Source organism: Triticum aestivum, chromosome 2B (assembly GCF_018294505.1).
Source record: "Triticum aestivum cultivar Chinese Spring chromosome 2B, IWGSC CS RefSeq v2.1, whole genome shotgun sequence".
In the NCBI taxonomy this organism is placed as follows: domain Eukaryota; kingdom Viridiplantae; phylum Streptophyta; class Magnoliopsida; order Poales; family Poaceae; genus Triticum; species Triticum aestivum.
This window is the reverse complement of record NC_057798.1, coordinates 451073938-451087318: the sequence shown is the minus strand read 5'-3', so window position 1 is coordinate 451087318 and position 13381 is coordinate 451073938. Positions and strand designations below refer to the sequence as shown.

Here is a 13381-nt window from a genome sequence, read left to right as displayed (position 1 = left end):
ATTGGACAAGGAGGGGGGGGACGCCCCCCTTTCCTTCCTCCTCTCTCCTTCCCTTCCCCCTTCTCCTACTCCTACTAGGAAAGAAGGAGTCCTACTCCCGGTGGGAGTAGGACTTCCCCCTTGGCGCGCCCTCCTCCTTGGTCAACCGCCTCCCCCTAGCTCCTTTATATACGGGGGTAGGGGGGCACCCCAAGACACAAGTTGATCATTGATCTTTAGCCGTGTGTGGTGCCCCCCTCCACCATAATCCACCTCGGTCATATCGTAGCGGTGCTTAGGCAAAGCCCTGCGTTGGTAGCTTCATCAACACCGTCATCACGCTGTCGTGCTGATGAAACTCTTCCTCGAAGCTCTACTGGATCATGAGTTCGTGAGACGTCATCGAGCTGAACGTGTGCAGATCGCGGAGGTGTCGTACGTTCGGTACTACGATCGGTCGATCGTGAAGACGTACGACTACATCAACCGCGTTGTCATAACGCTTCCGCTTACGGTCTACGAGGGTAGATGGACGACACTCTCCCCTCTCGTTGCTATGCATCACCATGATCTTGCGTGTGCGTAGGAATTTTTTTGAAATTACTACGTTCCCCAACAGTTACTGCTTGATAAACACTGGAACTATTTTCAGAGATGGTAACCTCGCTGGACCAGGTCCATGTTATAAGTTCTTAATCCTAACAGTAACATGCATTCCTCAAATAAAGAAAGAAAGATCCAGGGGAATGGCAAACAAATCAAGATATATCTGATATATGTTCTTCATAAAGAGGTGTCAGCATGTGCTAGTTATCTCTCAATAGATGGACTAACAGAGCAAACCCTGTAGCATGTAGGCAGTGACGAATCTTCCGGGCAGGCTTTAACATGCTTGAGCCTGCTCTCCAGCGATGCAAACAATTTTTTTAGTACTAGTTTCAAAGCCAGCCCAGCCAGTCGATAGCCCTTTTGTACTGTAGTCATACAATATGCGCTCTGTTTATATGGTCTACGATTTAGTAATGGACTAATGGTAGCTAGCTTTAACAGTGGTTGGTTAAACTGTTCAAGTACTAGAGAAGAGAATCAATATAGCTAGCGGTTTATTTAAGATTCTGAGCTAATTTGGGCTACAAGATTTTGAGATATTGGCTTTGCTAAACAGAAGCTATTTTTGGTTCAAAATCTGTTCAAGTACTAGAGAAGAGAATCAATATAGCTAGCGGTTTATTTAAGATTCTGAGCTAATTTGTGCTACAAGATTTTGAGATATTGGCTATTTTGCTAGACAAAAGCTATTTTTGGTTCAAATTTCACATTTCAAAAAGTATGAAACAATTCTACTAGTACATAGTACATGTTCTCAGTAGTATTCTGGCAATTTTTAACCTTCTTTGAGCAAAAGAATTGAGAGTTAGTGGCATTTTTTTCATGCCGCTAGCTTTGCGCCCGCCCTCGGTTTTGTTCCAAGGTTCGCCACTGCCTACGCATGATTTACTTGAAGAAAAACTAGAGTGAACAATGAAGCTCCGCACATTCCTCAAATAATAGAAGAAAGCAAATTGCTGAACATGCATCCAGAGACATTGCTTAAGAGAAAAGACATGGGAGCATTACAACCTGATCCACATAGATTGAGCCTGAATCGCAGCATAGGGAAATCAATACCGTTCTTGGAACATAGCTACTGATCGTATCACCACAAATCTCCAGAATCAGCAAACCCTAGCCTAGTTTATTGAACCAAAAATCATCTGGCCATGAGAACAGTAAGAGATGGGGGAAGAAGTAATCTCATACCTTACAGGGAGAACAAACCCAGATCAGATCGAGCAGGACGACGCCGACGGCGGGCTGAGGATGAGGGTGCTCCGGCTTCTCCTCTAGTTCGCGCCTCAGATCAGGCAAGACGGCGTCGACGACGGGCTGAGGACGAGGGAGCGCGGCCTTCTAATCTACTTCGCCCCTTCCCCTGATTCACGCCTTCCCTTCTCCCCTTCCCGCGTCTGGTTCCCGCCCTTCTCTTCTCCCCTTCCCGCGTCTGGTTCCCGCCCTTCTCTTCTCCCCTTCCCGCGTCTGGTTCCCGCCCTTCTCCTCCCCCTTCATGCGCCTGGTTCCCGCCCTTCTCCTCTCGCTCTCGCGGGCTTTTGTTGGGCGAGTGTGGTGACGTACCGAGCGAAGCGACGGATCCCACACCGCGTCGGCCCAGCGGCAACCTCGTCGCTTTGTTAGGGAAGAGGCGAGTTCTTCTGCAGGATCCCGTTTTGCTCTGTAGGCGATAGGTTTGAAGGAGGTGGCATCAAGCATGACGATGTGGCGGCTAGGGCATCGGTCCACACTAGAGCGTTGTACATGCCCTTAGTGCTAACCCTATGACGCGCGCTCGGCCGGCTGAAGCTTCGGCCGGCGTGTAGACGCGAAACGTTTTCCTTTATTATTAGGGAAGATATAACTTTCAGCCCTATATGGAAACACATGCGTCCTTGCATTACGCCTACGCTTAACCTCAGTTTTCACATGCGTTTATGTCGTGTTAAAAGATTCATCTTTTGGGTAAAAAGTTGTTTCTTCGGTCAACATTTTTTTGGATGCACTTTGCGTACCCTCCTAATCTATCGATCGATCCGGTCGGGTCGAACCAGCAAAGCAGCTGCACGTGCAAACACCGGCCTGGGCGCCGTTTACAGATGGTAATTACTTCTTCCGCTCCCGGGATTAGGCTCCAAGGAAATATCGGCAAGATCACATCCACAGCCTTCGCAAGGCAACAAAATTGCAAGCGATTGCTGACAAACAGGTCGATTTCGACCGATCTCCTCCGCATATGTGGTTCTCTGCTGCCCTTGCCGCTTCTCCTCCCATCCTCCTTGTCCTCGGGCGCACGGGGAAACGACGCCGGCGGGATGGCTCCTCCCCGCGCGGTGATCTGCGTGGGTGACGTCCACGGGTACATTTCCAAGCTGGAGAGCCTCTGGGCGAACCTCCGGTCCGCGCTCCCCGCCGACGCCTTCGCCACCGCGCTCGTCATCTTCCTCGGGGACTACAACGACCGCGGCCCGCACACCCGCCGCGTCCTCGACTTCCTCCTCGCGCTCCCGGCCCGCCACCCGGCTCAGCGCCACGTCTTCCTCTGCGGCAACCACGACCTCGCCTTCGCCGCCTTCGTCGGAGCGCTGCCGCCGCCCCCCGACGGCTCCCCTTTCGCCGCCACCTGGGCCCAATACATCGACAACGAGGCCCACGAGGGATGGTTCCGCGGGCCGGGCCACGAGGACATGCACGTGCAAGGGAGGAGATGGGGCGGCGTCATCAAGGAGAGGTGGAACCCCAAGAAGGGCCTCCCGTACAAGGGCTCTATCTACGATGCTCAGCCCACCTTCGAGTCCTACGGCGTCGCCCATGGATCACCAGGTCAGTCTAGGAATTCCCCCCTATCAATGTGGTTACATGTGCTTCCATGCTGATCCAAAGAATACTAGTATTCATACTTCAATTGCTTATGATGTGAATTGCCACTGCCGAAGAAACGATCATATAATAAACTAGAGATATGGACATTAAAGTCAAAGTCATTAACAGAGCCCAAATGATGTGAGCCGTTGTTAAACCCTTACATATCCCACTTTCTCAATATTTTAATTACGGAATAGTGTCTCATCGACTGTGAAGCAGTAACACAGAACACCTTCCAGTATGAAGGGCCAGTTTTCATTCTTACAACATTGCAGTGGACAGTGCTGGAGCATAGAGACCACTTCACACTTCACAGTACTGACAACCACCTGTTTCGTCTCTAGAAAGTCTGCATAGCGCACATTCCTGACATTGCGGTTATTTACATACTTATGAACTATGATCATTATTTTTTCCGTGGAAACATTGCAATGCCTACTTTATTTAGATTAACAATCACCCTGTTTTTGGCAATACAAGAGTACACAATCAATATCGTATAGGTATTGAGTTATGTTCACTTAAATCAAATTAGTGGTTTACAATATGTGATTAATATTTATAGCACTATCATCGTGATATTAGCCTACATTAAATTAATTTGGAAAATGCTAATTATTTCCAACAATCCCCAAGCTTTATTTGTTTACTCAAATTTTGATTTAAGGCCTGCTACTGTTCTGAAACTGAACATGTTTACGGGTGTGCTTTTAAGAGTTGGCAAATGAAAACAATCTTGTAGTTCACGACTATGAATGTTAGTGGGTATTGGCTAGCACACCTGAAAGAATGCTTATTTCTGAATGGGAGGAAGTGTTCAAGGATGCCGCCACACTTTGTGGGTGCCGTCATTGGCGTGGCCGGAGACAAGTTGGTATACACGTATTTGAATATGCGTAATGCCAAGGAACCGTGGAATGCACTCGAAGCTAAGTTCGGCGCAACTGATCTAGGCAATCAACTGTATGATACGGAGCAGTTCCATGACTTAAGGATGGTTGACAACAGTCCCGTGCTAGAACAAACTCACGAGATACAAGCGATCGCTAAGGAATTTGAGCTCTTTAGGTGTGGGCGACTCAGACAAGTTTATCGCCGGATGCATTATTGCTAATCAGGCCGGGCATTCGGTTCCCACGAACCGATTGGTTTGGTGCTTTGGGTGTGGAGAAATTCGGTTTTCAGAATATGCTAACCGATCGGTTTCTTCAAAAAACGTTAACCGAGACTTTGGTCCACTAAAACATCATTTTGGTGCTCGGTTAACACAGATCAAGACTGATATTCTGTAAAACGCAATTGATGCATAAAATCTGAGCTTCAAGTGACCAAACACAACACATCTCCCATGAAAAACAAAGGTGGCGCATGCCCAAGCCCATTATTGGACTAGGACCAGGAAGGACTGAACCATCTGACCTTCAAAAGGACAACGAGCTATGTGAAAAGCGGAGCTGCGCGATTCCGCATGACAGAGGGAACATGGCGCACCGCAACTAGGGCTCATGCGTAAGCCAACTCAACTTGTCGACGTAGGAGTTTGGCATAGAAATCGAGTTCTAGACATGCCTATGCATGTGATCTGGATGTCTCAGGGGGACAGGAGCAGAGAAGGGGCGGCTAGAGACAGGGCAGGGATGAGAATGTCTGCTAGGGTGCGTGCATGTTCTGGAGGAGGGTTTCATCGCATTTGGTGTCAAGCAGCGGAGCTATTGGGCCATGGACCCCGAAGTTCTATCTGGAGTTGGGCCTCTTTGTTGGTGTCTCTTCGGTACTTCGGTGTATCAGGTACTCGAGGTGAACACCCGAACTAACCAAACTAACTACGGTTGCAGCGTTGATGACTGAAAATCTGATCAAATAAATAGGATTTCGGTGTATTCGGATTCGGTCCCGGTTAGTTCGTGCAGGTGCTTCGGTCATCCGTTTATATGCTCACCCTAAATTGCTAACCTTACTCCATGAAGAAACTAGGCCACTTCTCTAAAGTACCGAAGCCTGGAGATCTCTCATTGGATCTTTGGGTGTACGCGAAAGCAAAGTATACACACACTAAGGCTGGCCATAGTGGGAGAAACTTAGCTAGTAACATACTGCACCCCGAGGCAAAATGAGTCTTCATCTGAATAAATGAAATCTTGCATGATACTCCCTCCGTCCGGAAATACTTGTCAATGAAATCTAGATGTATTTTAATTCTAGATACATCCATTTTCATCCATTTATGCGACAAGTATTTTCGGACGGAGGGAGTACCACACATATATTACTACCCATTATGGAGGTCCTAACATAGAATAGTAACATATGCATGTTACTAGTCTAAGTTACTTCCCACTATGACCAGCCTAAGGAAGCTTAGAGACAGTCTAGCGTCAGTGTGGTGCAGAAAAGTCTCATGAGTTCGAAAGGAAAAATGTGTTTGATCAAATTACCAAGTTTAAGGAGCAGAACAAGCAGGGGCGGACCTAGACCAAAAACTTCCCGGGGTCCACATGTACGCCATAAATGATGGATACTATGCAATAATATACACAAAAGTAACCAACTAAATAGCTTAAAATGTCCAATAATAAAAAATAATTATCAAAATGAAGTGTTCCCTTGAAATTCTTGTTGATTGTGTAAAATTAAACAATAAAACATAACATCTCCAAACAATAGGAACAAATATGATCAGGCAACATAAATTCCCTCGTAATTCGCTGATTATTATGTTATCACAAGTGCACAAGGAGTTACACTATTTGTGTTTGTAGGCAGAAACAACAAATAAAGCTTGCTCATCGAAGTGTATGGTTGTGAAGTTAAACTTACTTGACATTGTGTCTTAATGCTGCCACGCGGTCGACAAATAATCCAAGGTTTCAAATGGATGTGAATCACTAAGGAAAATTTATCAAATCACAGAATCCGTATCTCTATTGTAATTCCCTTGAATTTGAAAACACCGGCCATACAATCTAGGTAAAGAATTAGAGAAAATTGGGATATGTACATATGTTTGAGACAAATTGGCGACCTTACCGAGAGCAATACTATTTCCTTTGATTATTTAGCAATCTGCAGCCGCCAGCGGATGATCGCAGGGGATGGCGGCTGATGAGTGGCAATTGCTCAGGGGGTGAGGGGCGGCGGCGCGACGGAAGGAGGCGAGCAAGCGCCAACCGAACTGGCGCAGGATAAGCACGTATGTGAGCGGTAGGATCCAATCGATCGATATCTTGTTTTCTTTGCTCCCTCGAGACGATGGACAGCCGTATGGGCCGTGCCTGAGCTCGCTCCAACTAAGCCAACGGGTGTCCAGATTTATTTTTTACCGGTGTCCAAGCCTCAAATACGAAGTAGTATACACGTAAGCGCAATTTCTACACGGTGTCCTGTGACACCGGCTGCGTGAACGTAGGTCCGCCCCTGAGAACACGGGTCAGAACAAGGACACATATGTGCTATGTGTGTGATGAACCTGACCATTGGGATGTCAAGTGCCCATTTCGCAAGGACGGGAAGGGTCAACTAGTATAGAACAAAGTTTGTCAACCTGCCATTAGCAACAATGATGATACAACACCAGGGTATGGTAATATACCTTACTTTATGTTTCTTACTCTACCAATTGATGGATTGATATCAGAGCTAATATTCATGTGTGTGCCGATATCTCCTTGTTTTCTTGTTACCAAGTCGCGCTCAGGATTCCACCGACCTAATGGGAATGGTTCACATGCTTCCATTCATGGTGTTGACATAGTATATTTGAAGTTTACTTCGGAAAAAATCGTGCAACATGTGCACTCAATAAATAATAATCTCATTATTGGTTTTATGCTTCACAAAGATGAGTTTAAATTGGTTTTTGAGTTCAATAAATTAGTAATGTGAAACATTAGTAATGTGAAACCATGTGCTTTTTATTGGTAAAGCCTTTGAGTGAGGAGGTCTGTTTTGCCTTTACATATCACATTTTTGTAATTAGGTTGTGAACCATATATGCACTAGTGTTATCGAGACCGGCATTCATGACTTTGTCACATTAATTTTGGTTCTGTGACGCACCTTGCCAAAATCCCTAAGTTCACCTTACCAGAAGGCTCAAGTGCTAAGCTTGTTGCAAGCTAAGCAACCTTGCAAGCCTCACAAAGCTGCCGGAAGAGAAACCTGGCACCATCGCAGCTCATACTTTTTGATCTATGTGAGATGGATGGTGTGTTGACAAAAGGTGGAAATAAATATTTCATGACTTTGATTGATGATTCCACTAGAGAAACTTGGCATATTGGCACCATTGTGGCAACCCGTGTCATTTAACCAAAATTATTGTGTCAAAGTGGCGAATGCCAAGCATCGGCTTCGTTGACACTAGTGCATATGTGGTTCACAACCTTATTGCAAAAATCTGATGGGGAAAGGCAGAACGAACCCCCGCACTCATAGCCTTTACCAATAAAAGGTCCATACTTTGACACTACTTTATTGGACTTAAAAACGTACTTAAATCCATCTTTGCAAAGAATGCAACCACTAACGAGATTATTATTTTATTGAGGACACATGCTGCACTATCTTCCTTGAAGTAAACGTTAGATGTACCATGCCAACACCACGAACGACATGTGAGCCGACATGTGAGCTGTTTCTTATTAGGACGGTGGAAATCCCGAGAGACCTAGTAACAAGAAAAAACAAGAATACATCAACACACACATGAATACTAACACATATATCAACCCACCAATCAGTAGGCTGGCAAGCAGATAGGACAATAGGTACATTACCGTACCCAAGTATTGCATCATCAGTGTTGCCAATGACCGGATTCTTGGCTGGCTCTTCACGCCCTTGCGAAATGGGTACTTGATAGCCCAATGGCTAGGTTCACCGCACACATAGCACATATCCTTGTCTTGCTTCTGCTTCTTCTCGAACTTGGTAGTTTGAAGACCACATTTTTTCCCCTTGGAACTCATGGGATTTTTGTGCACCACGTTGACTCTAGACTGTCTGCAGCCCCCTTTGTTCTCTTTGACACCCAAAGATCCAATGAGATTCTCAATATAGATGCTATGTGTTTCTTGTGCTTCAGAGAAGTGGCAAAATTTCTCCATGGAGTAAGGTTAGCAATAATGCACCCAATGACAAACTTGTCAGGTAACACACACTTAAGGAGCTTAAGTTTCTTAGCAATGCATTGTATCCCATGAGCATGTCCTACCACTGGACGATTGCCAACCATCCTATAGTCATGGACCTGCTCCATAGCATACAATTCACTGCTTGCATCAGTTGCGCCGAACTTAGCTTCGAGCGCATCCCACAATTTCTTGCCAGTACGCGTACACAAATGCATGCTCACCAATTTGTACCCGATAACGCTCATGTTCAGGAGTAAGCGCTCTTTAAGGATTGCTAGTCGACACCCACAACACGTTCATAGCTGTGAGCCACACAAGATGGTTTCTGTTTGCCAACACTTAAAGTGCACACCTATAAGCGACTTCACTTTTAGAGCAGCAACAAATCTTTGAATCAAAAATTGTGAACATGTAAGGTGTTTGGATTGTTGAAGTAATTAGCGAATTTGTGAATTGTTATAATCCAACTTAGTATCATGACGATAATGCTACTCCCTCCGTTCCTAAATATAAGTCTTTTTAGAGAACCCAATATGGATTACATACGAATGTATAGACATATTTTAGAGTGTAGGTTCACTAATTTTGCTCCGTATGTAGTCCATATTGGAATCTCTAAAAAGACTTATATTTAGGAACAAAGGGAGTAACAATATTAATCACATACTATAAACTAGTCATGTGAGTGCCTACGAGACATAGAACGAACATATCTATGAATTTCACATGCACAACAAATGAACGTGAACCAATGAAAGGATTAACATAATGTACCCTCAGGTCGAAATGACCCCGGCGGCAACGTTCTTCGCGACACCAGCGATGTCTCCAGTGTCAACCATAGTGAGGTCGATGAAGTTGTGGAAGTAGTTGAACAAAGGTAAGCAGCCGCGTCGAGACGCTCCCCAAAACCTTATTAGCCTTCAATCGACGTAGCTTTTTGCAAAGGGCGCGGCGAAGGCCTGCCCTTCCGTGCACGCAGTCACCGAGAGGAAGACGAGAATAGCACAACAAGAGGAACGGTGGGGTGGTTCGAGCGTGAGGGGCATATTCAATCTGATTGGTGATGCCTAGGGTCACGAAAGTCCTCTTTATGTAGTCAGTCGGTACGGATCAACCCATGTCCTAGTCATCCGAACAAATTGGGAATGACTATTATTAACGCGCTTGTCTAGGACTCGTAATTCATAATAATTAATTACGTCGCAAAAAAAATCATAATAATTAATTATCCATTCCAACGTGCAAAAATAGATCACACAGCATGGGTCTGAGCCTGGCTTGTTCACGAAACCTAACACGCATGCGCTTTGCGTGGCGGGTGACGGAGGAGGAGCGCGTGTGTATAAGTGCTCTTCTCAAGCTCAAGGAGTGAGAGTGTAAGCCCCAGCCAAATCCACTAGTTGCGCCTGGCTACCACCTAGGATCTAGACTGGCCCCAGAAACCAACACTAGTATTTCTCGCGCACTTTGTCCTCACTCGTGCGCATCCGGGATCAACTTCCCAGTCGGTCACCCATTCCCGATCCTCAAATTACTCTAAGCCAAGCACACTTAACTTTGAGGTTCTTTTCGATAGGCTTCCGGAAAAGAAGGTGCACCTTGTTGATATGAGTTGTCTATCATTCCTATTAATCCGGGATGTGAACCTTATCGTTATTTTTATTAGCGCGTAGGAGGATTATATAAACACTTGTAAGGACTCGTTTTGGAATTAAGCAATAAGTCATCTCTATTGCTTGGCTCCCTTCAGGAGCCGGGGACCCTAAACCCTAGCCGCCCCCTGCGCCTCTCTCTCTCGCGCGATCATGGTGCCCCAGCGCCGGCCGCTCGCGCCCCTCGCCTCGACAGCCTCCCTTCCACCCCTATAACCTGAGGGCACGGCCTGGTAGGAACCCAGCTCCTATCAACACGTGTCATGCACCACATCTCAGCGCACCGGACCCGCATATGCCCATGTAATCATGAGGGTCGACTCTGATACCAATTGTAACGCCCGGCCAAACCCACCGGTTCCTGGCCGTTGCGCCTGGCTACCACTTAGGTTCTACACTGGCCACACAGAGCAACACTAGTTTTTCCTGCGCACTTTGTCCTCACTCATGCGCACCCGGGATCAACTTTCCAGTTAGTCACCCATACTCAAATTGCTCCAAGTCAAGCACGCTTAATTTTGAGGTTCTTTCAGATGGGCTCCCAGAAAACAAAATGTACCTTGTTGATATGAGTAGTCTATCATTCCTATTAAGCCGGGATGAGACAGAGAGTCCCTTTTATGGTTTTTTAGGGAAGTGTCCCTTTTATGTTGCTCTCTACTCTCCTAAACTCTACATGTAAGACTAAACTTCCCACCCATACATGCAACCATAGTGGGCCTTCAACATTTTCTTGGAATTATTTCCTATAAGGGCTAATGCCCACATAGACATACTGTCACAGTATTGCACCCACCATAATTTAACCAAGCAGTTTCTAATTTGCCACAGTTCTAATTATACTGTAGATCTCATGAAAGCTGTGCCTGAGGAGCACAAGAAGTTTCTGCATGACTTGGTTTGGGTCCATGAAGAGGTATGCATTCTTTTCTAGTTCAAAGTATACTAGAGATGCAAAACGTATTTCTGCTTTTGTGTTTCATGTTATCGTTGTATTGCAGGAAGACGTTCGTATTGATACAGATGGAGGCCAGATTCTATGCAAACTGATCGCGGTTCATGCCGGCCTGGAAAAGTCCTTGGATTTGAATGAGCAGCTTAGAGTTTTGAGAACTAGAGACACAAGTGTTCCAAAAGTTCAAATGCTTAGCGGGAGGCAGGATGTTTGGAACATACCACAGGTGAGCTAATATGTGATCCTATTGCACTATATCTTGCCAGAGACGAACGATTTACTCTCCGGTTTATTGTGTCGAATTTGGTGTCGCAGCTAACTCAGTACACTCATGTAGTGTGTAGATACAAACTTGATATAAGTTCAGTGCATTAGATTACCGTCCTTGTAGATTATATAGAAGAGACCAACATAGTTCTGCACAATGCTGCTAACTGATCTGAAGAAGACTCTTGCACTCAATGTTTGAATGAAAGTGTAGAGTTTTCTCATCAGATGTGTGAGCACATAATCTTTGCTTGCTACGATGCAAGTACTGACAAGTGCCATTTTCTCCTTTTATCAAATTATTGAGCCAGTTTTCTTTAGCACAGAGCGTTGGTGATCTGTAAAGGAAAAAAAGTGTGGCATGCAGGAAATTTGATTACAGCTGTCAACTGTCCTGCTTCTAATATGCTTTAAACTAGCAGCAAGGTGCATTGGGTGAAGTTAGGTTACATAAATCACACCAATTTGATTGTCACTCTGGAACTTCGGATGGTTTAGCCCATTTTTGCTGAAACAGCAAGCACATGGTGTATGCTCATAAGCTGCCACTAACTTATTCATGACTACATGGTTGGTGTCCATATATCAGTACATTTATTGGGATTATGAGCAGTTTTGCTGATACATGGATTTCCCTTTCCAGGATCTGGCCGGCAAGCAGACCATCGTTGTAAGTGGGCATCATGGGAAGCTCCACGTGGACGGTCTCAGGTTCATCATCGACGAAGGTGGCGGGTACGCAGATAAACCTATAGCGGCCGTTGTTTTCCCTTCGAAGGAAGTGATCAGGAGCACAGAGGGAACGGCCTCCCAGAATTAATCTAGACAGCATCGGACGCCACGGATGCAAGCTAATGTTTTTTGTTACTGGCGTAACATGAGCAATCGGACGACTGGTATGTATATCTGCCAAAATGGAGTATAATATCTCAAAAAACACATAATTGGGGTTTTAATGTATAACGTCGAGTAAATAAATAAATAAATAATGTGTGATCTTCTCCTAAGCATGCAATGTGACAACCAGGACAAGGAAGTTCCTGTGTGCCAGTTGACAGCATCATTATACTACTTGTTACTTGGCTGTCGGTATGAATCATGAACGGCAATGGCCCTGTTTTTAAACAGCAGTTTTTCTTGTTAACTCAACCTGCACCTTCTATAGACAGACAGATCTCGGACGGTGGTTGTACATGCCTGCATGGTACAAACTCGTTTGCTCCGTGGCACCCGCAGATCCATTTTTTTTTCTTCGAATTCGGCAGTGCAAAAAGGTGCGAGGGATATCATGTCACACGGGAGTTGTTGAATTAATGGTCGGGAGAGAGCCTCCTGGCAGGTCCCTTGTACTTCTCGTTTGTTTATTCCTGATGAATAGCAAGCGAAAGCGAACGAACATGTCCACCGGGAAGGGACCACGACGCTAGAGAACTCGGCTGGCCGGTCCCTCCCCCCGTCCTCTGTCACTCACATCGGTCACCAAGCTTCACGTACTGGGCTTGATAGACATCTCTCCGGTATCCAGGAACTAGGATCACCGAGAGCTTAAAATATATTAATATGAAGACGATACCAATACACCTAGCCTCTGCAGCAACATAATGTTTAGATTAATAATGTTTAGATTAAGTCTAACTATCAAAGATGCACACAGATCAAAGCAGGGAGGAAGCGGAGCTTAGGGCTTGTATTGCCGGTCTTTACATAGGTATTTTTTTTCGTAATCCTATAATTTTAAAGACTGATTGCACTTTTATGGTTGCGTCTCTTGCATCAGGGATCTATAACAGGTCTGCTATGTGTGACCTAAAGATGAAAGCGTTGAGGGCATCTACAATGCAGGCGCTTACAGCCGGCGCCAGGATCGATTTCCCAGCCGTTACGAGTGATTTCCATCCAAAGCCGGGATATTCGTTAGCGTCGAAGCAAACCATGTCGCC

The 13381-nt window shown here is 45.5% G+C and overlaps 1 protein-coding gene across 1 annotated transcript; it reads left to right on the top strand.

Moving 5' to 3' along the window:
• Positions 1 to 2687: 2687 nt before the first annotated feature.
• On the top strand, positions 2688 to 12540 carry LOC123045388 (tyrosine-protein phosphatase RLPH2). The gene is made up of 4 exons (XM_044468420.1): positions 2688 to 3390; positions 11068 to 11135; positions 11221 to 11400; positions 12085 to 12540. The coding sequence occupies exons 1-4, from the start codon at positions 2883 to 2885 to the stop codon at positions 12259 to 12261; spliced, it is 933 nt and encodes a 310-aa protein (XP_044324355.1). The 5' UTR covers positions 2688 to 2882; the 3' UTR covers positions 12262 to 12540.
• The last annotated feature ends 841 nt before the right edge of the window (positions 12541 to 13381 follow it).

Excerpts from the sequence above, each read along its gene's own strand:
- LOC123045388 (XM_044468420.1), top strand. The coding sequence starts at position 2,883 with ATGGCTCCTCCCCGCGCGGTGATCTGCGTGGGTGACGTCCACGGGTAC. Across the intron at positions 11,136-11,220 it reads TGGTTTGGGTCCATGAAGAG|GAAGACGTTCGTATTGATAC; the intron begins GTATGCATTCTT and ends GTTGTATTGCAG. Across the intron at positions 11,401-12,084 it reads ATGTTTGGAACATACCACAG|GATCTGGCCGGCAAGCAGAC; the intron begins GTGAGCTAATAT and ends TTCCCTTTCCAG.